Consider the following 26,734-nt stretch of genomic DNA (forward strand, 5'->3'; position numbering starts at 1 on the left):
ATGTTCAACACCTACATAAAGAGTCTGAATGATATGGTATTTACAACGGTAAGCTTTCAGGTGATATGCTCTCCTGCATGTGTGTTGTATGCCGAGAGATGCATGGCCATACTAAAAAAAAAAAAAAAAAGTCTCTGGATTAAAAAAAAAAAATATATATATATATCTTTAACCTGCACTGCTTTCGATTGTACAAAGACGTATGGTATGCGCTATATTGCCTTTACAAATAATGCATGTTTATGTTTTTTAAATAGCTTTGCATCGGAATGCCACTCAAGTGAGTCATTTGTCTTTTTTTGCCGTAGTCTGAGAACTCAGAGGAGCAACAAAGTCCCGGGGTCTTGGGCCGAATCGGGAGCTGGTTTTCTCCATGGAAGGGCAGGAGTCCCAAAAGTCCCGCTGAAAATTCATCACCCGATCAGGCTGTCAAGTCAAAGGAAGAGTATTGCGAGGAACCCACGCAAGCCGAAGCGAAGAAAGACAAGCGGGCGAAGGACCGAGGCGCCAATCCCGATCCAGTGGGTCCCTCAAGAGACATTTTCCGTTTTGAAGAAGCGGACGCCGCACAGTCTGCCCACAAAGGCTCCGTCGCGAGCAGCAAAGATACTCCTCCCAAAGAGGAGGAGTTTTTACTCGGTGAGAAGAAGCGAATAGGGCAGGCCGAGGAGGGCTGTCATGGTACTTCGGTGAGCGGGAATTCTGACAGGATTCGTCATTTGACGGATCACTCCGCCGCTTGCACTGAGCAGGGTGCGGTATGTGATTCTGACCGGGTTGACACCCAGCCTTTGGCCAAGAAATCAGTTAAGAGCCAATCAGGAAAGAAGCTCCACGTATACCTGGAGGAGACCAGCGTGATCCACTGCGGGCAAGACACCTTGACGGGACAGGAAGTGATCCGCACCACCGTCGAGAAAAAACTGCCAGTCTTAAAGCCGAAATCGCCTAAAAGTTGCGAGGGCTCCGGTTCAAAAGCCGACGAAAACACACGGGCAAATTTGAAGCCCGCGGTTGCGCCGCAGGAGGGAGCGTCGGCGAAATCACACAAAGACGGGCATTTGGAGCTTGAACTCCGCACAGAACAAACAGAGGCTGACGGCATGGGTCGTAAAAACTCCGCCAAGAAGAAAGTGAGGAAGAGCTCTCAGGGAGATGGCGCATGCGGCCCTCAGGAAAAAACGCCTTCTAATGTCCAATCCGGTCAAGGATTCCCCTCAGCTGACAGCCCTCAGGGCGAAAGTCCACAGAGTCATAGTGAAGCGCAGCCTTTAGACTCCACCTCACTGGCCTCACCTGGAGGTGTGGAAAGTGAGACTTCCTGTCCCAAGTATGCAGACGAATTCCTGGGCTCAAGATCAGTCAGTGAAACCCGTCTCGCCGTTGATGGCGGTGCAGCCATGGAGGACGACGACAGTTATTACAAAGTGGAGAGGAAGACGGAGACCCCCGAGTCCAAACGGAGGAGTATCAAGGTTTCGCGGAGTGAAGTGAAACTTTTTCCAAAAAACGTGCCTTTGAAAGCCGAGAAAAGTATAGCAGAAGTGGAGCTGGAATTTAAGTTGGCACCGGACCGAGACAAAAATGAAGCCAAGGTGGAGCCCAAAACAGAAATGGACACACGGTAAGTTTTTATTTCAATGTTACTGCTCAAGAATATTAAACAAAAAAGAACAGGAAAAAAAAAAACAACCATGATTTGCATTCGTTGTTTGAGAGGATACATGTAAAATACAAAACACCGGGCGTGGAAACAATTTAACCTACCCATCTAGTTTTCTAACCGTGTTCAAAAGCATCACTCAACCAGACACAACTTTATTTATAGAGCACTTTGAAAAACCACAGCTGAAAAAAAAATGTGCTCCACATAGAGCGGGGGTGTCCAATTTGTTTCAGTTGAGGGCTGCATATAGGCAAATGGAAGAATACTAGAGCGACTTCAAAATGTGTAAACTTTAATCTAGTAAATTTACTAAAACAATCAACAATTATACTAGGGCGCCACTATTGAATATTTTTAGGATTGATTTTTTCAAAGAGTACACTTACTTAGTATACTTAGCATGTATTGTTATTTATTTATAATTGTTTAATGATTAAAAAAAAATGCTAAAAAAAGTTCAGGAAAAAAAACCCTGTAATTGTGAACTGGAATTTTCAAGTACAGTAAGTCAAGTTAGTATGACAACAAAAAACAAGTCCAGCCTCGCACGTTTTTAAATGTGGTCATTTTAGCAAATGTTGGGGGCCACTGAAAAATAGATGGCGGGCCGCGAATGGCCCCTGGGCCATAGTTTGGACACACAGTCTCCAAGATATTATTACATTTGTCAATTTTGAATGTTTCCAACCTGTAGTGGGCATGTTCTCGATTAACTGAAATTTTATATCATATGCAGGGGGCAAGAGAAGAAATCGGAGGAGAAGCCGGTCATTGGCCGAATTACAGACAAGATCAGCTTATTTGAGCGACAAGGAGCAGTGACGGGCCTCAAAAGAACATTCCAAACTCCTAGAAGCGCTGATGTTTCCCCTGCTAGGACCGCAACTGGGAAGCTAAAAGCTGAATTGTCGTCATCCACGCAGAGATCAAAATCAGCCGATCGATACGGCGCTTCCACTTCCAGCCCTACGCCGGCCGAAAAGGAGATTCCGCTGACTGTTAAAGAGAGAGCCAGGAACTTTGCGGAGGAATCAAGCAAACTTTCTAAATCAATGCTGCCTCAAAAGACAAGCAAGCCGGGAATTCCAAAAAAATCCACCACATCTGTGGCAACCGCTGCATTAAAGTCACCAAAACCCGAAAGTCCGGGTAAACTGGATACTAAAGCAATGACAAGGATAACACTAAAACCCGATGGACAGGATACCGCGGCTGTGAGGGTGAAAGGATCCACACCTCTAGAACAACATGGCACACCAACTTCAAAGGCAGCGGATCAGGGAATAAAATCCAACAGTATAGAATTAGGTACTTCAACAAAAGGCACAGATGATAACGTAGAAACGATCAATAATATAAGTCCACGGTCCAAAAGCACTAGCAAATCAGTGTCTCGCTCTAAGCGGAGAAAAAGCAAGGAGGCAACCAGTCCAGTAAGCGAAAATCAGGAAAGCAAGCCAAATCTGAGTAAGCCAGATGCCACGTCTCTAAAAAGACAGATTGATGATGAAGTTTTCCTACAACCTGATGAATTAGAAGGAATTATACCCAGTAAACGGACATTTGTAAAGGAATCAGATAAACAGTCTGCTCATGATAAAGACATTGATAAACTGGTCAACAGAGTAGAAATTTTACCTGAACCAACATCTGTCAACAAAGATGAACCTGATACTGCTGCTGGCATCAGGGAAACAAAGAAACCTATTGACAAGGTCTCGGTTAGTTCAGCCCAAAAGGAGGCAAAGGCAGAAATTCTGTCACCCAAACATGAGATCAAAAAAGCTGCTGTGGACAAATCGCCTTCCCCCTCACTGTTAGCCAAACAGCATACTGAGCAGCCTGCCCCATTGGTGCGTGTGCCACCTGCTGAACATGCAAAATTAGAACCACCGGCAAGTCGCCTAAAAACAATTCAGCCCATTAGAAAGGACACAGAAAAAACACTGCCACGCCAAAACCGGGACACGAAGCCAACAAGTCAGAGTGAGACAAAGGATGTTGCTAAATTAGAAAAGCCGCAGGGTAGCAACAACAGCCAGACCGGAGATAAAAACAAAGACACCCAACAAAAGCTTATCCAGTCAGACAAAACACAAACTCAAATTTCGAAGAGCGGAGAAGAAAAATCAGGGACAGAGGAAAGTGTGGCAAAGGATAACCAGAAAAATCAGACAGAGGAAAAAAAGGATACAAGGCCTAGTGAAAATCCTAATAAAATAGAGCCAGTAAAAACTGAAGGACCCTCAAACCCATCTACTCTAGCACAAACCGCCAATCAAACGGTAACTACAAATTCAAAAACAGCTAAGGTCACTCACGAGACAGGAAAAAAGTGTGCTGAAGAGTCTCCAAAGGAAGAAACTGCTACACTAACAAAATCAGTAGAAGGGGTCGTAAAAGATCATAAACTACCGGTGATTATAGTGGAACCACATCCTGTTGAAAAACTTGAGGGGTCTCCCAGTCAGCCCTCAAACAAACATCAAGGCAGTGACCCTGCAAAGTCCGATCAAGTGACTGCGAGAGTTTCTCCTGACCCCCCGGTGCCGATAAGGTCACAGACTGACAATGTGGCAACTGTTGTAGAGTCTACTCCAATTTCTGTTCGAAACAATGATGGAAAAAGCCAAGGCAGTGAGACCAAAAGCTCAATGGAAAACTTAGAGGCTGAAGTCTCAAGAACAAAACCAAGTCGGCCTCAATTTGAGGAAGTCAAAAGGAGCACAAGTGATCTTCCCAAATTTGGAGTTTCAGACAAAAAACAGCAAAGCTTTTCTGATATCACCACAGACGCCCTGAAATCGAAGAGCAATAAGAAAGGGACCGAGAATCCCCCCACTGTTAACGGTGATGTTTCTTCACCACTTGACCGAGTTAAAGACGAACCAGACAACAAGCTGAGCCCAGCTCCAAAGGTGTCAACATCACCGAACTCTAAAAAGCTCAACCCAGAACCGGTCCAGCAATCACCCCCAAAGAGGCTTCACTCGCCACGAGGACTAAGCAGAGACGATTCGTCGATTCAACAGGACGCTCCGTCAAGCTGGCTCGATGTGGACTTTCCGAAACAGAGACTCAAACTGCCGGGGCCCAAGCTGAGCGCTTCCGTCAGCGAGAGCAATCTTCTGGACAACGACGAACTGGATGACGAAAATTTCATTGAGAAGATCAAGAAGCTTTGCGCTCCCTTTTCCCTCCCGCCTCGTAAGCACAACCCACTCCGGCAACCTCAGCCTCCGTTTGCCATGCCTGCAATCAAGGAAGACCACTTTGAGAAGACCTTTGACCCAGACGAGTTCAAATTCGGCCTCAGGAAGAAAAATCGGTCCTTTGACACAGGTCCCAGCCTTTTAGCTAAGCTTCAGAACCCAGAAACCAAAAGTGGCACCAAGCCTGCTCGAGTGAGTATAACTGATCGATGTCTCTTGATCAGTAGTCTGGATACTTCTTCTCATCTCAAAGATAAGACCCCAAAGAAAGATCAGGAGAGAATGAAGGAAGAGAAAGACGATCATATAATTGTGAAGTCTCGCTTGGAGGGAAGCTGCGTTCTTAGCAGTCTCACAAGCCCCAGCACCAGGGGGCGAAGAAACGGGGTTCAGGCGGGGTCCGAAAGTACCAACTCTCGGGACGCGTCGCCCCAGCTCAGCCCTTTGTCCGAGTCCGGCTCACCTCCCGCGACTACCGCCAAATCATTAGCTGACAATTCCGCCATGCAACGAAGAGACCAAATCCAGCCTGCGGAGGTTGTGGTCAGTGAGTCAGGTCCTCCATTTCCCTCCTTTAACGACATCAAGCTGCCCGACTATTTAGAGAAGTACCTCCCTCGGGAACCGACAAATGCGGCGCAGAGCATGGAGGGACATCCGCAAAGAGAAGCAGAGGTATGTTTTCTGAAGTTTATTACAGGTTTTTAGAAAGCAAGTAAGAAGCAAGACCCGGGTCAAAATGACCCAAAAGTATGATTGATGTTTCTGAGGAGGAAAAAAAAAAGGGGGATCACAAGATTTGTTAGTAAGAAGGATTACACACACAAAGAAAGTTTCCGAACGTTTATACATTACAGATGATCCCGGGTCACATTGACCCGGAATGTTATGACTATTTCAGCGATACAAAAGGAACACACTGGTATGAATGAAGTATTGCCTTTGTTACTTTGTGAGTAGTTTTCTCAATCCAAAAAACGGAGTTTTTGACACTCTTCGATGAATACGCACAAGTCTGGGTCATTTCAGCCCAGAATGTTGTTCTTATTCCAGAGAAACAAGCAGAACATACAGCCATGAATTAAGTATTGCCTCTCTTACTTTAAGAGTGGTTTTCCAATCAGAAAATTGAGTGTTTGTCACTCAGAGAAAATATTGTTGTTCTTGAGAAATGAACATAAATCACTGGTAAAAAAAACAAAATTCTTGGACACCTTGGGAGATTAAATATGGCCCGGGTCAAAGTGACCAAGGGACATCATTGCTATTTTGGAGAAATATAAATGAATCACTAGTTTAAACGTAATATTAGATTTGTTTTAATAGCCAGTCGGACGCGCTGACTACGACCCTTTAGTAAATACGCCTTGGGTCAAAATGACTCAGGAACATTATTGCTGTTCGTTGCAAACAAACAAAACAAGGGGACACATAAATGATTGTAATGGTGATAAACTTTTTTTCCCTCCTTAGGTTACTGCAAAAATTTCAACTCCAGCTTCTGGCCCTGAAGCAGATGTGAGTGTAAAACCAAACTGGAACCTCCCTAATACTGTGCCTCCAGCTTTTGGAAAAGGAAATGGAAATACACCACAAATTTACCCAGCGCATTCAGACCTTAGGCAGCCTTTGACTCAGAGGATACATACTAATCATGTAAGTATGCCACATTCCAATTTTATTCATTTTTCGAGGCACTAAATGAGGGTTGTCGATTTTTTTTTTTCCTCTGAAAGTCACATACTGAAAATGACCACTTGTTCTTTTTTTTTTTTTTTTTTTAATCAAGAACATCAAAATCAGTCAATCAAGCAATTGGGCTTTGTTTATTTACTAGCCCTTTGCTTTGTTTTTTTTTTTACTGCTTATTGAACAGTTTTCTATAATAGGCAACTAGATTACAATTTTACAGGAGGTCATCAGTGACCCTGGGGAAAAAAAAACAAACAAAAAAAAACATCTGCCTGAAGAGCAGCCGAATCCTGCTTGTATATTAAAACCTACAGGTTTTATTAATTAACTAACACGAACTTCTCATTCACCAGGTGAATTGATAAGTATTTTTAAGAATCGATTAATCGTTTAAATACCTACTATTGTCCAAATACTTCAACAGGAAATATTGCCCGATTTGGACTAAATTATTTTAAATTAAATTACTAAATACTTGAACTAAATTATTGATTTTTTTTAAATTGTCGCACATGCATGTGTATAGTTTTTGTTTTCCTTTGGAACACGATCGGTTTCTGACATTGTGAGATGAGCTCGGAGGCAATTCCAATTTGCGCGTGGAAAAGCGACACCGTGTCACCGTTCAGTTCTTGTGCCAAGAGTCATCATTATTTTCAAAATAAGCTTCTCTCTTTACACAAACAGCGATTCTTTTGTCCGGGGGGGATGTCTTTTGCCCATGGACAAAGACGACACTGTGCTGATGCCTACAGCTCACGGATCGTTTGCATTTTAAAATCTGGGTGACGATGCGAAAAAAAACCTCATTAAATGGCACAAAGACCTCGCCAAAATCGGCGGCTACACGTTCAGCACTCAACCGCTGCCAAAACTGAAAGAGAATGAGAATTGATAACAGAGAATGACGCGTAAACGAGCGAAAGTGAATCCGCACGTGTTCCAGGCGATAGAATGAAAAGTTTTAAGGACAATGGATGTGCTACAAAGAAATGCATAGCAGCCTCCCTTGCAGATATTTGTCATTCTCCGCATACTGTTTGGCATTCATGCCTCTGTTTTTGCCTCCTAGGCGAGGACTGCCAGAGGATTTCATAAGCGACCTGGAAAGGTACAGTACTTGCAATTGTATTAGGTTTGGATGGAACTTTGGAAAGACTGACTTGCTGTTCAGTGGAAACATCTGCTTTTCATATGTTGTACTAGGGGGTATGAATACATTTAACTCATTCAGTACCAGCCTATTTTTGACACTCCTCAAGCCCAACGCAATTGTACAAATATGTATTCTGTACATAAATAGATACTTGGAATAATAGGTCTGGAATCCTAAACAAAATAACCTTCAAAATACGTCTTTGGGAGGGAATGAGTAAAAACATTTTGGTTGGTGACAAGCTGGATGGGATTGCATTCAATATGACGCCATATTTTTTTAAGATGTGCCCAGAAAATTGTTTTATTTCATAAGGTTGTATGCATTTTTAGCTTTGATGCTACAAGTTTTTATATATCAGACTAGCATGACAGATTGAATGTTTCTCAAAGTATGCTTGGGAAAGGAGTCTGACCTCTCTGATGGCTCTTGTTACTTATTTTTAGTAATGGTTAACTTGTGCAGGCTAAAGCGTTAGAACTGCTGGCAATGTGGAAATACAGTATGCTACTTAGCTAGCATAGCTTATCTGGTTTAACCTCAAATGTATTCCACTAGACAAAACAGACTGTGTTAATATTTGTTTGGTTATGTTTTCTTTTTAAATCAAAATTCACCACACCAAAAAAAATAAAAATAAAGCAAATTATATTCCTCTCATTGCCAAATTTACTGGTAATTGGAAACAGCATTGGGTACCCTACCAAAAAGAAAGAAAAACTGAACATAATGACCAGTATCTTTTCATTACTTTAAATTTAAAAAAAAGTAGATTCAGCCTTGTTTTTGAAATAGTACAATGAAACAAATCTTAAATTTGGGCAAATTTGTTGGTTCACAAACTAGGCAATTTCACACTGATCACAGCAGTATCAAGACTGGTAGACTCAACCGTTCAAAAATCCTGGATTTCGAGGCAAGCCCGAAACCTATAAAAAGTGGTCTTGAGCCCGATCTTGAGAACTACGAGACTACTGTCATATACTGCAATGTATTTTAGCAATGAATTTTCCTGACCTCTGATGTCTTCCCACAGATCGTATTATTCCAGAACGCTCAGTTCAGCGGGCAAGTCTATGAGATCTACAGAGATGTGGAGGATGCCACCCACCTGCAGTTCTCAAATATCATATCCGTGAAGGTCATACGTGGATGGTACGTTCCTTATAATCATCTCAGATCCTTCTGGCGTGGCAAACCAAATGGCTTCAATGTCTATTGTTGGATTTTCTTTGGGATAGCAGAGTTGCCTGAAGGGACAAGAGGTTGAGATGAGTTAAATATGACTTGGGTTTTTGCAAAAAAATACTAAGAAAACACTGCTCTTAACACATGCATTGACCTTCCGAGTGAAAGTTAGAATAAAGGCAGAGTGTTTGGCAAACTGCAGTAATTTGCTGAGGCAACCAGTCAAGAAAGTGGCCAAGAGCCCAGTCAACCCGGTTAAAGAAAAAACAAAAGGAGCAGTCGAGTTCAAAAGTGACTTGCTTTTGTCATCCTCAAAACGACACCTATTTTTTATTCCTCGATAGCTGGATCCTCTACGAGAAGCCAGACTTTCAAGGACGCTGTATCGCTTTGGAGGAGGGGGGCTTGGAATTGACAAACGAGTGGGCGGAACGCGAGGCGAACGACACCCCGCCGATGCTGATTGGCTCCATTCGACTGGCCGTCCGTGTGAGTGTCCCGCTTAAATGATTCCAACTCTTCTGACCTTTTTGTTGTTAGCGTGTCCACACGCGGCCCCGGCTTCGTGGCGGCTAATAGAGTATAATGCCAAATTTGTATTCAGTGGGGGACCTGGACAGCTAAGTGTAAAATACGCTGTCACTTAATTCTGGTTCCTCAGCGTGATTCAAGGTACGGAACATGGGCTACTGCTAATACTGAGAATAACACTTATATTTTGGGAAAAAATAAAAAATAACAAAATAACAAAAAAAACAACATATATATATATATATATATATATATATATATATATATATATATATATATATATATATGTGTGTGTGTAATACAGTGAAACTTGGTTAATTTTTCACCAAATTCACTGTTTTGAATCATAAAATACAGAATGAAACTGAATATTAAGCTGCAAAAAATTTGGTTTGCATCCCTCCCTAATTGAGGGTTCCCATATTTTGACATTGACTTTTCGGGCTCTATGTATAACGAACAAAAAGCACGAAAATTGAAAATTTCACCAAGTTGTCCCGTTTTATTAGCCCGGTCGAAAAACAGTGAAGGGTGCCGGTTCATTTTTCACAGTTTCTTTTACCAATTTCAGCCTTTTGAAGCAGAAAATACAAAATGAAATTCAATATTACACTGTGAAAGTTGGGTTTGCCCTTTTCTATAATTCAGGTCTCCCAGAGCTGCTTGAAAATAAATAAATAAATAAATAAATAATAAATAAAATAAATAGAAAAAAAAGAAACGAGATTGACTAACATTTTCGACTTGTAATGAGAAAAAAAAAGCATGAAAATGGAAAATTTCACCAAGAGGTCCCATTCTTTTGGCCCATAACTAAATAATTATTAGTTGCATCCCATTTACTCTTTCATATTTACAAGGATAATCAAGGGCACCGGAAAATTGGAGGACCATATTATACACAAGTTGTCATGGAAAAAAAATGCTTTTGTCGTCGTTTTACTCGGGGATTTTACGCAAATTGCCATTTTATTCCATCTGCGCGGGCAGGATTACTGCACGCCTCACATCGATTTGTTCACGGAAGCTGAGGGCCACGGTCGAGTGACGCCTTACCACGACGACGCCATCGAAACCGGCTCGTTCGGCATCCCGCTGAGCACCGCTTCCATCCAAGTTCACTCTGGCGTGTAAGTTAGCTCACATGCTAGTTATTTGAAAGTACAGTACTGATTAGTTTCTTACAAGGTAGCATATTTTGAAAAGTGCTGGGAGATTTGCGTTCAGCGATAAATTGAATGCTCAAAACGTGACACACGGGTCGGCGCGAATTTCCTCGTTCTGAGCAGGCGGAGGAATGTCTGTCGTGCCGACGCCTGTTTGAAGACGGGAGGAGCGCGCTCGGGGTGCTGGAGTTTGAGGGGGGGGTTTGCTTTGAAAATGAGGAGGTGGAATGAGAGTAAGACAAAAAGGTGTGGCGGAAAAAGGAGAAAATGTTCAATTACGTGACTGAGACAGACATGTGAGACATTTTGTGTCCAATGCCTAAAGGAAGTCAATGACATACATATTTGTGTGTGTGTGTGTGTCCTTTTTTGCTACATGGTGGGGACCAAATTCCAGGTCTTTGTGGGGACCTCTAGCACTTGTGGGGACCATTTTGGTGGACCTCTTTTTAGAAAGGTCTTTTTAGACTTGCTTTTAGAGTATAGCTTTGAGGTGGATTTTGGTTTAGGTTAGGATAAGGGTTAGCCTTAGTAAATCTGTTGTGAAGTTCAATGATTAGGAGTGGGGAAATGCATTTTTTTTGATGGGATGTCCCCACTACAAGAGAAAACACGCTTCCGTATGCGTTTCTGCCCCACCTAACATCTTGGATGAAAAGGAGCAAAAATCTAGTAAAGGTGCTTCATGAGGCTTCATGAGGCTTCACTTTCCTTTTACAAGTTACCAAATTTGCACTAGGTGTCTGTTGATGGCTCCTCTAGTTTAGGAATAAAGCAAACCGAAACATAAGTTTGTTTTTTGTTTTTTGTTTTGTTTTCTGCCCTCAGGTGGTTGGTGTTCAGTGATCCGGGGTTCCAGGGTATGCTAGCAGTTCTCGAAGCAGGAGTTTACCCTTTCCCCGAAACCTGGGGCTTCTCATCGCCATTTGTGGGCTCTCTCAAACCCCTAAAAATGGTCTGTACCATCCGCGAGTAAGCATTTTGAATCTGTGACACATCGGTAATTGAAATGTTTTTTCTGTTTCAGGGCGGTTTTAAAGTGGAGAATCCAAATGAAGTTAAGGTAAGATGGCTAAGTCCTATCAAGTGTTTGCTGCCATTTTCGTTTGAAACTCGTTTACATATTTGAATTGGGGCTGATGAAAGTCATTCATATGAAGTAATCATTGAACATAATACTCCTTGGGACTCAACAATGCCAAAACGCTCTAAAATAAATCTCTGTCAGTGCATTCATTTTAAAAAACGAGAAGAGACTTTACATTACTGATGACTCACTGTGCTAGAATTTTTAGCAATTTTCAGCAAATGAATCGCTGGTTGGAAATTCATCACAGATCAAATATACAAGGACATCTTGAATACTGTTTTCTGAAAACTGTATTTTTTGGGACTACCCATCTTAACATCTTCATGCAATTAAATTGCAAAATCACTTTTGAAATGTCTATAAATAATAGAAACCATGACTTGTTTGTTTCGGGCAGTATTTTGGTCAATCCTTTGATCTTTACATCAAAGGTATTGCACATGAAAAGGACAGCATTTAGAGAAGAAACTAAGGAGCTGAAATTTCACCCAGATGGTAACAACATGTCAAAGCTTAACATGGCATGACCACTTATTTGTCACACTACCAGGGGTGTGCTATTCCTTTGCTAAAATACTGTGAGAATGATGCGGAGGAAACTGACCCAAAAATGGTCAAAATCCTGCACAAGGGTTAAACCAACAAACTAATACAGTATTAGTGCAGAGATGAACTTTTCTGAAAGGATTTTGCTTGTCGTTCTTTGCAGGCTTTGGTGTATGAGAAGCCTGGATTGGAAGGATCCTATTCGGAAATTGACAGTGATGTTTTCAGCTTTTGCGACGGGGACGAAACGAACGCTGACGCTCGCAAGCTGAAGTCTGTGGGTTCTTTGAAGATAATTGGAGGATTGTGAGTTTTTGTTCTCTTAGAACTGATATTTTGCTCACCACGGTCTGCCTCCTTAGACATATTTGCAAATATTATATTCCAGCTGGGTCGGATACAGCGAGGAGGGATTTGAAGGGCAGCAGTACATGCTGGAGGAAGGAGAGTACCTGGACTGTAGTGACTGGGGAGACTCCGGGAAGATTTTGTCACTGCGACCAATCCTGGCTGTGAGTACCTAAAACAGGGGAGGGCGTATTTCAGGCGTAATTCAGCGTGTGTGCGATTTTAGCAGGGTTTCTGCAGGTATAATCAAAGTGAATTTAATACTGACAGGAACAGTCAATTTTTCTTTTCAAACTAAGAGCAAATGAATTGGAACATTAAATAACTTCAATTTCCATATTATGTAATAGTGGCTCCTTGTATGTCCTTATTGTGTTGTTTACGGATGCCCATTGTTATTATTTATAACACAGTATTGTTCTTAAATCACGTTTAATCGCCATTTAAGGGCGCTAAAAAAGAACATAATTCTGCTGACATTGTATTATACGGCACCTGTTAGCAGTGTTTAGCGGTGGCTCCAGAGTTATGGCGACACCTAGCATGATTTAGCTGCTAGCAGCGCTTCAGGTCTCCAAACAGGCTAGTAGTGAGCGCAGTCAGATTACAGTTTAATAGACGTAAATAACGCTCTGTTTTGATGCTGATAATCTCACACAGTAGCTGTTGGTACTGATCACTTTTTAAACGAAAAGTTATTATTTTTTTCTGAATATCCAAATATTTGATTGAAATTTCAGTAGGCGATCCGAATACCAAATACTTGTTAGCTATAGCCCTAAAGCAAAGCCCTTTTCACATCTTTGGCAGGATTTCATGTCACCGCACGTGAAAATGTTCAGCAACCAAGATTTCAGCGACAGAGGGGTCAACATTGACCTGATCGTGCCCGTCATCAATATGGATGACACGGGCTACGGCAGCAAGACGCAGTCCGTTGACGTTATTAGCGGCATGTAAGTATACTTTAAAATTGAAACAGCAAGAAGATTCTTTGGGTTTTTTGACCCAGGTTTTGATGATCAAAAAAAAAAAGTTAAAACATGTAAAAATATATATACAGTATATTATTTTTATATTATTTATGTACTTTATATTTTATTTCTTGAAAAAGCATTATAAGAAAATTGCATTGAAACGCCATTTTAAATTCAAATGCTTATTATACATAAGCCAAGAAAATTGGAACTGAAAAAGTTCTTCCAACATTTACTACTTTAACTCATTCACTGCTAGCGCAGTAAAAACGGATCATTTACGTCTTTAGCCGTCATTGGCAGTGAATGAGTTAACTTTCAAATGACTCATCAAATGTTTCTGACGCCAGTTTTTTTTAAACCCCAATTGCTTTAAGGTTATTATTCATCTTTAATGAAAGACATTGCTACACGCTAGTGTTTGAACTTAGCAATCGGCGCAATTCTACTGTTCTCCACTCATATTTTGCAAGGACAGCGCAGGTGTGTGGGAAGCATTAAACGCACCACACCCATGCACATGTCAACACAAGTAGGTTAGTCGAGGCTTTTCAGGCTGCCACACCTCAACTTCCTGTCTGTGTAAAGTCACTGTTACGATACCCTCTCACCAATGAGAATAAACAAAACATGGCAGGAGTGGATGCACTTATGAGCAATAACAACCACGGAGTGGAAAATCCAGTTTCCTAAACTTTGATCAGACTGCACTATTAATCCGGAAAAAAAATATTCAATAGACATTCTGGTCATGTAATGGTAACTCCTTCCTGCCCAGTTAAAGCAAACATGAAATTAATGTAGAACTTCAAGTTCTGTTGTCCAGAATGTCTCTCGTGACACAAAGTTTACGCTTGCGTGGATAGCATGTCTTTGGGTCGCACTGCCACGCCCTTGTCATACCGCGCTTATTTGTCGTGTCTGTGCGAGATGAGTCTTGCATGCTAGCGAGCAAAAAAAAAAGCCTAAAAAAGTAAACAAAGGCCTCACTTGTGTTGACAGCTAATTCAATGAGTCATCCATGAAGCACACGCGTCAAACCGTTGCCAAGAGGAGACAGAAACAGAGGTGGATACTACGTGGATTTTTAACCACGCGGCGTTGAAATTTTTGACAAATGACGTCAGATTATGGGGAATAAACGAAGCCTCATGAAACACTCGTGATATTTTTCGCTCCTCTAGATTGTTCAAAATGCAATGGTAATTTTCATTGCGTCACCAAAACTGCCAAGAGTGCTTCATGAGGCTTCATTTCCCCATCACATAAAGACGTGAAGCTAAACATGAAAACGGAGTCACACAATCATCCATTAAGCATAAATTCCTTTATTTCCTAGTAATAATACTCGGGATAAACCGATTTTTGACATCAGTGATTGGCCTTTGTAATGAATCTGATGGTCAATGAAAATCAATTGAAATTTATGGTAACTTTAGGGAATTATTTCTTTTAACATTTAGGTAACTTTAGAACATTTTCTGCTGACTCTGGGAACACATCTTCTTTTGGTTGAAATTGAAAGAAGGATAAGTGAAACATTGTTATCAGCACTTTACCATGCCAAATATCAAAGTTGGCATCACCCTAAGAAAATCCTTATGGCTCGCCCCCATGAAAACATAAATCTTAGTGCATGGGGCATTCATAATAATCAGTCATTTATTTTATTACTATAATTAGGTTGAATATGTAAAATTAATTGTCAATTAATTGTCAAGGGAATTTTGTCACCCCGGCAGCCACGCGTTCTGTGAAAAGTATTTCTTCACTACTATGAAATAAAACGGCACGTCATATTTTCTTTCCTAGCTGGGTTATGTTTGAAGAACCTGGATTTTGTGGGGAGTCCTATATCCTGGAAAAAGGCTTGTATGGAAACCCAGGAGACTGGGGGGCACTGCAGGACAGGATTGCCTCAGTAATGCCTGTTGTTCTGGTAAGGCTGCTGTATTCTATATTAGAGATTTGTGCTTTTACTAAAGTGAGGGAGCAGGTTTTTTTTTGTTTTTTTTTGCACAATTACCAGTATTTTTGACCAAACTGCTACACTCTAACGTTGTCATCCAAAACGGGGCAACATTGGTAACATTTCTGATGGACTTAATTGGACCTAATAAAGTGTCCATGATAAACTAACTCTGGCTCTAAACAAACGCTAAACATGTTATTTTCAGAACAGTTGGCTCTCTTACCTTTATTTTCGATTCGTCCTGGGCAACTGCAAACGTTGTCTTTTACACATTTCTCCTGGGGCTGCACGTTAATAATTTAGCGTTTATTTGCAGCTGTGATGAGGAGCCACTTCCGATTTTGCACTGCGTTTGATGACTTTGTGTACCTAATGAAGTGTCCGTTAAGCGCTTGTCCATAATAAACTAACTCTGGTTAAAAACAAACGCTAAACTTGTTATAATATTAAGAAGAGTTGGATGCCTTTTTTTCCGATTAGTCTCGGGCATCTGCAAACGTTGTCATTTAAACTTCTCGTGCTGCACGTTAATAAATTTGCGTTCCTTTGCAGCTGTGCTGAGGAGACACTTCCGGTTTTTCAGTGCGTTTCATGACTGTGTACCTAATTAAGTGTCCGCTGAGCGCCTGTCCGTAATAAACTAGCTCGGGTTCTAAACAGACGCTAAACATGTTATCATTTTCAGAACATTTGTCTCTCTTACATTTTTTCCGATTAGTCTCGGGCAACTGCAAACGTTGTCATCTAAACTTCCCGTGCTGCATGTTTATAATTTCGCATTTCTTTGCAGCTGTGCTGAGGAGCCACTTCCGGTTTTGCAGTGCGTTTAATGACTTTGTGTACCTAATGAAGTGTCCATTGAGCGCGTGTCCATAATTAACTCTGGCTCTAACCAGCGCTAAACATGTTATAATTTTCAGAACAGTTGGCTCTATTAATTTTTTCCCCCGATTAGTCTCGGGCAACTGCTAACGTTATCATTTTAACTTTTCGAGCTGCACGTTAATAATTTCGCGTTTAACGCGTAATTTAGCCACTTCCGGTTTTGCGGTGCGTTTAACGACTTTGCGCGTCGCACGGAAAGATAGAAATCACGTCAATATGTGTTTTTTTACGTGTATAAATAATCGTACAAAGATTACTGTTGTAATATTTTTTTTAAACACACGCCCGTTGCAATGATGTTTAAGAATGGGCTTTCTTCCAATATTTGGAGCTTTGTCCTCCCCTTTTTTTTTAAACCAGTTGAAAATATTTGTTTTCATGTCGTTTTGAATTTTGAAATCAGGGCATGTGACCAGTCACATTCTTTCTGTTACTGTCCTCACTTAACATGGGGAACTGACACGTTTTTATATCGCTGATCCTCTTCGGAAGCATGTGACAGAAAAAAAAAATCCAGAACAAATGAAATGCCCACTAAATGAGGAAAATACTTGTCAGATGCTCTTGATGACTCACCACTGGGAATTTTTTTTCCGCCTCTCCAAACCACATGATGATGAATCTCCATTGTTTTTTGCAGTGAAAATCACAAGAAAAAGTGACTCTTTGTTGTTGTCTTTCAGGATGATTTTGAGAACGTGGCCAAGTTCAAAGTAGGTGGCACTCGATCAGAAATTCCAAAGGGACTCCCGGCGGAGTGTTGTAATGGCGCGCGCTCCATGTCCTCAGGTGCATCTTTTTTCCGAGCCAAATTTTCAAGGCACCGTCGTCACTTTGGAGGACAGCGTGGCTACCTTGCAGCAAGGCTTCTCTGTGGCCTCCTGCAAGGTCCTAGTGGGCAGGTGAACATATGGAAATTAATTCAATTTACTTGGGTGTAGATAACTGGAGCTCATTTTGCCTTTGTGTCTCTTAGCTGGGTGGCGTTCGAAGGCCAGGAATTTAGCGGCAGGATGTATCTGCTGGAGGAGGGGAACTACCAAGACGTGAGGGCGATGGGATGCGCCAACGCCAGTGCCACCATTCTTTCGTTACAGACTGTCGGCTTTGTAAGTTAACGAAACTGGAATGACACATTTGCATCAGCATTCAGCAATGTCAACTTTGAATACCAGACAAAACTTCACTGTGAAATAAAATAGAAGCTGCTTTTACGGTAAAAGACTCACAAAAATGGTTGCCAGATTTTACATAGTACACTTTGTAATCGTAAAATCAACAGAATCAATAATAAAAATGTGTTTCCAGTACTTAAACCGTAAAAACAGCAATTGTTTTTTGTGTTTGGAAACAGCTTATCATTCAAAACGTAATATGTGCTCAAGGCTCAGGTAACAACCAATCACAGTTCAGCTTGTGAATGTCACATGACCAAACCAAGAAAACAGACAAGCCGTGAACATGTGATGTCATTTTTAGTTGACGGCAAGTGAAAAATGTGTTTTTAAAGGCATTAATTGTGCATGGAAAATAATAGTAATTAAATTAAATAACAATAATGTAAATAAAAATAATAATGCCAAAGTTGCCTATTTTGAACAATTCAAAATAAAAAAGCATAAATAGTAGCAGTCCGATTAAATTGCCTTCTTGTCTTTAACACATTCAATGCCAGACGTATTTTTATGGTTTTAAAGTTGTTGCTGTTATCTAGCAAAAGTTGCCTGTTTTGAACAATCTAAAATAAAATCTGTTGGATTAAATGAGCTACATATATTGTATGATAAGACTTTTTAGTCAGCCCTGTGCCAGACTACCAAAAAATAAAATAAAAAATGCCGTGTAGGTACAAAGGTCTGAGTGTTGTCTGTTTCCACGGCAACAAGACAAAAATCTCCATTTGACTTGTGTCCTGCAGTGCTCCACCCGCTTTTTTTTTTTTTTTTTTAACTCCTTGCCTCCCCCTTTGGCAGGAGTTCTCCCAGCCCTCCATCATTCTTTTTGAGCGTTGCGGTTTACGCGGAAAGCGGGTGGTGCTGACGGACGGATGCGTCAACCTTCAGCTGGCTGAGGGCTGCGCCCGGGTCCAGTCGGTGCTGGTGGAGGGGGGCATGTGAGTACATTTATCAGCGGTCAAGTTACAAGTTCTCTTCCTGGTGTGAATCTCACAGCCAACTGTAGTGTGAGTGTTGATAAAGCCTTTTTTTTAGCGTAAGTCTTTATTTTATTGTTTATTTCAGGCACTTTTGATGCACTTTAAGCATGTTTTTTTCTCCAGATGCAGAATTTGCTATAACCCAGGGGTGTCCAAACTTTTTTTTTTTTTTTGAGGGTCACAAACAGAACAATAGAAAGATGAAAAGGCCAAGTTAATTGTTTTTTTTTAACTTATTAACTCATACATATTTTATGTTATTTAAAAGTTCATTTTTCTTCAGTCCCCCCCCAATACATTGACTAAAGTAGCTCCTAAAAATGGCTGGTACTAAACTAGGTACTTAAAGTAAGTACCTAAAGTAATTGATTACTTTAGTATTTCAATAAGTAAAGTAATATATTACTTTATTTAGTTACCTAAAGTAGTACTGTGAAAATAACCATTTTAGACCCTCCTTTAGCCAAAAACGATTTTTTTTTTTTTTTTAACGTGCATGGTGGACCGCAAATGGCCTGCAAGCCATAGTTTGGACTCTGCTTCTGAAACCTGTATAAATGCTGTGTAAAAAAAAAAAAGTAGTTAACAGTTGTTGAAAGTTGATTTATATTGCTTGTTTTCCTTTGTTAATGTTAAAATGATCCAATTTTAGGTATACATATACGACCTTTCTAGAAAATATTTTCATTCATAGCCGCCATGACGAGTGATGGGACGCAAAAGGTTGCTTTCCTGGGAGAGGCGCTTTCCAAAAAAATAATTGAGAAGCATTGCTTTAACTCAGCTTTTATTTATGAAACCATAGCTCCAGTGAAAGGAAATACCATGCTTTCTTAAAATGGAACTCAGCGGCAGGAAATACAATGAAAAGAGCAGGGGCCCCGAAATTGAACCCTGTGGAACGCCACTTTGGTAGTTGTACATAAATTTAAGTGATTTTGGTCAAGTCACGCTTTTGTGTGTGTTTAGGCTAAGCAGTTTGAGTACCATTTATGCATAGGCAATACCAGTACCAAGTGTTTCTTTTTTAGCATGATGGTGATGGAAATGTACTGCTGATGTGTGACATTCAGACAACTGGTGTAAACCCTAGTTGAAATACAAAGCGCACAGTGTGGATTAGAACTTCAGCCGTGGGCTGAACCTCCTGTTGATTATGCGGTTGGCAGAAGAATTTAAGCCAAAGTGGCCTAATTTGTTTTAGTTTGACATGGTGTGTTGTGGGTACCACTACATTTGATACCAGAAGAAAATGGTGCCTACAAGTGAAACTATACCATATTTTGGTTCTCTTTGGTATTCGTTAAAATATGACTTTGATATTAAATTAGTTAAAATATGTACATCTAAAAAATCTGATGAAAAAACTTATCAATAATCGGTGTGCAAAAACAAAGCGGTAGCTAATAGTCGCCCTTGTTTACTTCCTTTGTTGCTAGGTGGATATTATATGAGGGCATCAACTATCGGGGAGCTCAGATTTTGGTCAAACCTGGTGAGGTACCTGACTGGCGCCTGTTCAGCAAGTGGAGTAAAATTGGATCACTCCGTCCCCTTTTACAGGTACAAAAGGACCCGTTTCGAAAATAATAATTTACAGTACATAATTTCCCTAATATAAGCCATACCACATTCTTGAATACATATGGGTAAAATATTTTATCAGCCTATATGTTACGTGGGTTACTTGCGTGATTTGTGCCCTTTTCAAAATGCTCTAAAATGCCACAAGATGGTGCCAAATTCTTGCCTAATAGGAAAATAGTACACGCAACTATGTCGAAGTGAAAAGTCTCAACTTTTTCAAATTTTTGATTGTGTATTTTCTACATAGAGGCACGTGCACTTCCGGTTAAGGAACAGACAAACGCAGCTTATGTTGTCCGTGACGGGCGATCTGGAGGAGATCAAACTGCTGCGGATTCAAGAGGCCGAGGAGACTAACGGTCTGGAGCAGATCTGGGTCTACCGCGGCGGCCATCTTCACTGCAAGGTACCAAAGGAGATTGTTTTGATCCCTGTGAGCGGCCTAGCAGAATGTCATTGACTGAGGGGGGGGGCGGGGTTAACCGTTTTGTATTCCAGCTTCTTGAGGAGTGCTGTCTAAGTCCCAGTGGCAGCGTGACCATGGCGGGAAGCCGCGTGGGCCTCCTGCCAGAATTGGGCAACCACGTGTGGAGTATCACCCCTCAGGGCTTCATCCGGTACATGCCGAACTCTGATCTGGTCTTGGAAGTGAAAGGTGATTTCAAAGCAGACTTTGTTGGTATATTTTAAATCATTGTCAATTTCTTGTATTTGATGATAGACGATACCAGCTCATTGGCGCCGTTTTGTACATTTAAGTGGGGGGGGGGGGCTTTTTGAGAGGCAACGTATAATGACATGGGTGAATTATACACGGGATTTTACTGTAAGTAAATCTGTATGAAAATTACAACATCATCCTCATTTCAGTCATTTTGTTAACCCTTTAGGCGCCAGTCGAATTATTCTTTTTTTCAGATGACTATTTCAAAGGTTGTTGATTGAAAATGGCTCGTAATAAAAGGGATACGGTAAAATTTGCTAATTTGACGCTTAAAGGGTTAACATTTGCACAACGGTTCCTCACAAATCACTCAGGGGTGAAAGCTGTTCCCTCAGTCAGATTTTGTGCACGAGTCAACAGTGACACCTTGTGGATCATAAAATAATAGCACATGAGGCTAATCGTTTTAATTTCACTCCTACAGATAACGCATGTTCTTTTTCTATTTTGTGACCCTATTTTTTTTTTTATTCCCGACACATGATCAAATAATGACACATGTACCTCTTAATGCACAGAATGATACATATGAAATATGTGTTGTTTATTTCCAGGGGGGCATCATTATGACAAAAACCAAGTGATTCTCAACACCCTGGATCCAAATAAAGCACAGCAAAAGTGGGATGTGGAAATAATTTAAAACTATTCCGTGCAGCAAGAAAAGTGTTCAAGGACTATGTACACATTTGCTGGAATCTTCGTCACAGCAAGACCTCTTCAAGGATGTATTATTTCCTACTTTAAATACAAGCCTTGGTTTGGACTTGAAAAGAAGACTTTCCGGTAGTAAAGCACAAGGTTAAATGTTTTGCTTTTTCAATAAATGAAGCAGTTTTCCTGTTTTTGTAAATTAACTTAAAGCGTTAACGCACCTCTTGTGTTTTTATTCCGTATGTTATGTAACAGTTTATTCCACAATAAAACAATGTTCTACTTTCCTTAGCCCACTTTGTTTGCCGTTTCATTAAATCAAGCTGATTACACAACAACAAAACAGGAAATGGTATTTTTACAAGAGAACAAGAATGCACAAGAATAATTTAGATACCAAAAGAAAAAAATGGCCAAGTGCTGTGTAGCGTGTCTTGCATTTAAAAAAAAAAAAAAAAAACCTTGTGTTCCAATATGAATGGCAGGAAATGTATTTGTGTAGTACTTGAAGTAGTTTGTAATGGCCATTTAAGATGTCTTGAAAGATACCAGGGCCTCTTCTTGGTAACCATAGTAACATCACGGTAATGGGAAAGCACACAGTCAGGTACCTTGTTATATAGTCTCCTAGAAGGGTCATGGAGTTCAAAATGAACAAGAGCATTTGTCCCTGTTTTTTTTTTAATCCCTTTTCATTTGATGAGAGTGTGCAACACGATGTTATGAGAAGAATCGGCACGGCTTCATTCTCCTTGCACCGTAGCTAGTTGTGTGTTACCGTTTCCTGCGCCACATTTTGGTGCATCTCTTGCTGCTCGCCATCTTGCTCCTCAGTCACGCTGACAACCGTCTTGCCTCTGGCGTGGCCGTTCTCCAACTTCTGAAATGCCTGAGGCACTTGACTGAATAGAAACTGGGCCTCCACTACTGGCAAAATCTGAAATTGTGAAAAATTAGCAAATACCATTTTTTTATTCAATATCTCCATCTGAATTTATAAAACATAGATTAGAACATTATAAAACAGATTACAACATAAATGCAAACAAAACAGTAGCTTTATCCCAATTTTTTGATTCATGAAACAATACGTTAGAATGCAGAAGAAGAACCAAGGACATTATTTAATTTTAAGCAAATTTTAATCAATTAGCAGTCAAAATGTCATTTTCGGTCATTTCAAACCATACTTATTTCATTGTTTTGTCGATGAGAGTTTTCAAAATGGGACTCAATTGACAGCTACCACTGTATATATTAGAAACCAGGTGAGAATCTCAACGCTATTTCACACTGATAAATAATATATGAGGGTGGGAAAAGCAGATGCTTTGTCATGCAAAATGTGGGAAACATTGCCCCCTGGTGGTAGGATGACAAAGTGCTTAATTTGACATGTAGGGTTAAATCAGGCTTTTTAAATGTTAATACCGCAGAGGATCGGCGTACTTAATTGTGACAGCCAATATCGCGCTCAAGATCAGAATTTGATTATTACGCAGCTTACCTTATCAAATCGAATATACAATCAAAATGTTTTCTAATCATGAAAGGAGCCATGCCTATGTTTGAGAACATTTTATCAATGAAACAATCTACACTTTGTTTAGTCAGCGACTGGTCGCAAATATATATTGATCATTTCAGTAATCTTTATGAACAAATAGCCAGAATTCCTGAGCTGCCAATGTTGGAAATGCGAGGGGGTGGGGCTATACATACAGTAAAATGTGATGAGTTTGGACAATCCTGAGCACGTCCAGCCTGCTATCGTGGTCAGCATCTCTGGTTATTAACAATGAATGGCGGGAGCGGCTGTGTCATACACCAAACACTTCTGACTGACCGATAGCGGGACTTTGGTAGGGTGTGTGTGTGTCCCTCGCTTCCCGCTAGTGGTCTAAATCCCCCCAGGACAAAAGCTCCAATTGGCCTGTGTGCATAGTTGCTCAGCACTGTGTAAAAATCCATTCAGCATTTCCCAGCGCCCGATTTCATCGGACGCCGACCCACCAGCACAGCAGGAATGTCATGCGCACTCCAAAACAAAGCAGCCGGGGGATCGGGAATGCACGGAATCTCTGTTTTATCTTCTATCTGCGTTTCAATCCTCGATTGTGATTTTCATTCGACTCTTTGGTTGGCGTTATTAATCAGGGGTGAATCAATACGGTACCTTCCCGGAATCCACCAGCTTGCTGACCTCATCCAGGCCAGGCCCATCCGGAGCATAGAACCCCCAGCGGTAGAAAGTGCCATTTGATATCATATTCTAGAAAGGGCCACAAAGTGAAGGCAATGAAAAGGCAAGTTGTTTTGTAGGGGTTTTTTTTCACTGTTTTCTGCCGGTTACGGTTTCTTTAACGCAATCTGTTGAAGTCATTATTATATTGAGTTTGAGGACAGGTTGGGTGCAGCTATAAATATATATTAAAGATAGACTTCCGAAGCTGAGATTCAAACACCGAACCGCAGGACTGTGATGCATCTGTGCTCACCGCTAGGCCGCTGTGCAGACATTATAGGTCTACCATTTGTTAGGGAAAACTTGTGAACTATTTCATGCATTTGACAAATGACTGTCAAAGAGGCTCACATTTCCATTCATGTTTGGTATTAAACTTTATTATATGTTAGATGAGCTGAAAAATGTTCATAAATATCTAGGTATGTTTGCGTCTTGGAGGAACCATATTTCCATTACGGCATGGGTCCAATAAAATTGAGAAGGTGCCTTTTCTGACAATTCTGATTCCAACAGAATCAAATTTCATTTTAAGACATTAAATGATATTACATGGGGGGTGGCACTTCTCCAGAGGCTGCCATGTTTGTTATAGCAACGGACAATGGTAAATGTAGCGCCTCCTGCTGTCCGTAATAAAAAAACGGTCTAGATTTTACACACTGCTCCTTTAAGCCACTGTAATCAGTGGTACGCTTTATTTTGAAGTTCGTCCCGGAAGCATTGTCCCAACAACACTCAATCAACTCGGTTATCTTTGCTTCCCAAAGTGAGCAGGCTGTTGTGAGCGTCACGGTGCTCATGTTGCCGTCCTGAAATGTTCACGGTGTTGTAAATGAAATGGAAATGAAGTTCAAACTGCTAATTTAGGACACTAAATAATTATTTTTTTTTTTAAATCAAGCCACGAATGACGTTCTTTTTTTTCGGCTGATTTTTTTTTTTGTGCAATGTCATGCGGGCAACCAAAGTAGCTAGGCTATTGACCGGTAGAATGCACGCGACAAATTGGCATTAAAATGATGGTCTCGGCCAGTTCTAACAAAAAAACTTTCCCCGTAAAGAATGCACTCAAACTCTCAGATTTGAGAAGAGTGTGATTACTTCAACTGGCATTCGCCCACACCAGTTAAACAATCAAAACATTCTAGCGGACTCACTCTGCATCAAATTATTATTTATGAAGCAGGTCGATCATACACAGCATGGTATCACAATCGGTATCAGGGGACAACACCACTTTAAATCTGAACTGATGTTATGATGGGAGGGGGGGGGGGGGGGGGTGCTTGCTAGGTTGAACAGTAGAGGGCTCAGTTGAGCTGTAATGTCGCTTTTTTGAGAGGCTCCGAGGGTGTGACCCACAGTGGCTGAATCCCTGTCAACTGAGCAGCTGGCTGCTGCCATGGACAAAAGGGGTTTGGTGGCTTGGCAAGAAATATACAAACACTGCTATTTGCTAGGGAGAGACAGTTGCCTACAATCTGCACAAACAGCTCGTACTGCTGCTTCAGCACTGGGCACAAGCTCACCACCCCCACTCTAACACCCCCCCCCCCACATACTACTGTCTCATCCACATTGACTACGCCAGACAAGTATGGAATAACGGAAATGGGCTTAGTGCGGTCCCGACCCGGCTAACCAAGTTTCATCATAGAATGAATATCATATCTCAATCAATTCTACCTGTATGACTTTGGTGCTGAGGGCGGATCCGGCATGAACGAGTCCATCCAGCAGGCCAAGAGAATCGGTTTTGAAGAGCAAAGGGGAAACCAGCGTGACGTACTTCGCCCCAGACCAGGGTTTCAGCAAGCCCGCCGCCCACTCCTCCGTGTCCCCGCCCACGCCGTCCAAAATCACGTCAAATCTGGCGAGGCGAGAGCAGGAGAAGTTTCTTTTTAATTTGCTATACTGGGGCAAATGTTACCGTTATGCTCATTTGTTTTGCCTTCAAAGCTTAAACCAGCCTTGACCGATTTTGCACTCTGGCCTTAAGTCTTGGTATCCATGGAAACTAGAAAAACGAGAGGGAAAGAAAATGCGCAGGTGTATGGGGGTGGGGGTGAGATGTCAGCATATTACATTAAGGGACTTTAGTAGAAATTCACTCCTGTTTTTTTTTTTTTTTAGATACACTCTCTGAAAGGCAGACAGTTTTGATCAGAAAATAACATTTGTTATTTCTTATTAAGCCCTTTGTATAATTCTCTTTCTATGTTTACCTGTTTGCTTTGGTGGTAAGCGATGCTAAAGAAACAAATATTTTCTCATCCACAGAATTGTCACACACCTCTCCATCATGTCTAGTTGGTCCACCGCATCTTCCGCAGCGTAGTCCACGACCTCGTCAGCTCCGAGTCCCCTGACGAGGCCTTCGGCGTTCTGAGAGCAGGTTACTGTAACGTGGGCACCCCAGGCCTTTGCCAACTGTTAGCAAAGACAGAAAGGAAATTTTGAGGGAAAAAAACAAAACACAGATGCAACAAAAGATTGTGATGTTTTACCTGAATTGCAAATGTCCCAACACCTCCCGATCCTCCGGTTATCAAAACTCTAAGAGAAAAGAATTAAAGAAACAATGTTTTAACTGTGGGGAGTGTTCCAATAGAAGTGTATGTGATTGATTGGTTTTATAAACATTATTAACTCATTCACTGCCAATGACGGCTATATAAGATCCATTTTTTACTGGGCTGAGAGTAAATCAGCAGTTGTTTTTTTCTTAATGTTTTGTGTGGGAATGCCCATGGGATGGCGCTGAGCTTGCCTTTTATCCGAGGAGCTATGTCCGCAAAGACCACCTGCTTGAACAAGTGCAGACAACGCAGTGCTGGCTACGTAGGGGATGGACGCCGCCTCCATGTGACTCAAACATTTAGGCTTGTGTGACACCTGTGAGAGATTATCAGACATCAATACATTTTAAACAGGAGT

At 41.1% G+C, this 26,734-nt stretch overlaps 2 protein-coding genes across 3 annotated transcripts in view; one reads left to right on the top strand and one right to left on the bottom strand.

Moving 5' to 3' along the window:
- On the top strand, positions 1-21,840 carry LOC148406988 (uncharacterized). The gene is made up of 22 exons (XM_088403932.1): positions 1-48; positions 309-1,624; positions 2,403-5,553; positions 6,352-6,534; positions 7,643-7,681; positions 8,763-8,881; positions 9,259-9,403; positions 10,436-10,575; positions 11,440-11,566; positions 11,639-11,674; positions 12,411-12,553; positions 12,636-12,759; positions 13,406-13,551; positions 15,385-15,511; positions 17,113-17,142; positions 17,219-17,331; positions 17,406-17,538; positions 18,403-18,542; positions 20,024-20,147; positions 20,419-20,577; positions 20,670-20,826; positions 21,450-21,840. The coding sequence occupies exons 1-22, from the start codon at positions 1-3 to the stop codon at positions 21,536-21,538; spliced, it is 6,789 nt and encodes a 2,262-aa protein (XP_088260058.1). The 3' UTR covers positions 21,539-21,840.
- Positions 19,355-26,734, bottom strand: part of LOC148406989 (NAD(P)H oxidoreductase RTN4IP1, mitochondrial-like) — a 9,084-nt gene continuing 1,704 nt past the window's right edge. The window contains exons 4-9 of one of the 2 annotated variants that reach the window (XM_088404061.1): positions 26,568-26,692; positions 26,305-26,353; positions 26,091-26,227; positions 25,484-25,667; positions 23,726-23,821; positions 19,355-22,486 (exon numbers count right to left, since the gene is read on the bottom strand). In XM_088404061.1, coding sequence (XP_088260187.1) covers positions 22,313-22,486; positions 23,726-23,821; positions 25,484-25,667; positions 26,091-26,227; positions 26,305-26,353; positions 26,568-26,692 — 765 coding nt within the window. In that variant the 3' untranslated portion in view covers positions 19,355-22,312. The remainder of the gene's footprint in view (positions 22,487-23,725; positions 23,822-25,483; positions 25,668-26,090; positions 26,228-26,304; positions 26,354-26,567; positions 26,693-26,734) is intronic. The other variant, XM_088404062.1, reaches the window with a different exon arrangement.

This window comes from Hippichthys cyanospilos, chromosome 20 (genome assembly GCF_059441005.1).
Source record: "Hippichthys cyanospilos isolate Australia breed blue-spotted pipefish chromosome 20, RoL_Hcya_1.0, whole genome shotgun sequence".
Taxonomy (NCBI): Eukaryota; Metazoa; Chordata; class Actinopteri; order Syngnathiformes; family Syngnathidae; genus Hippichthys; species Hippichthys cyanospilos.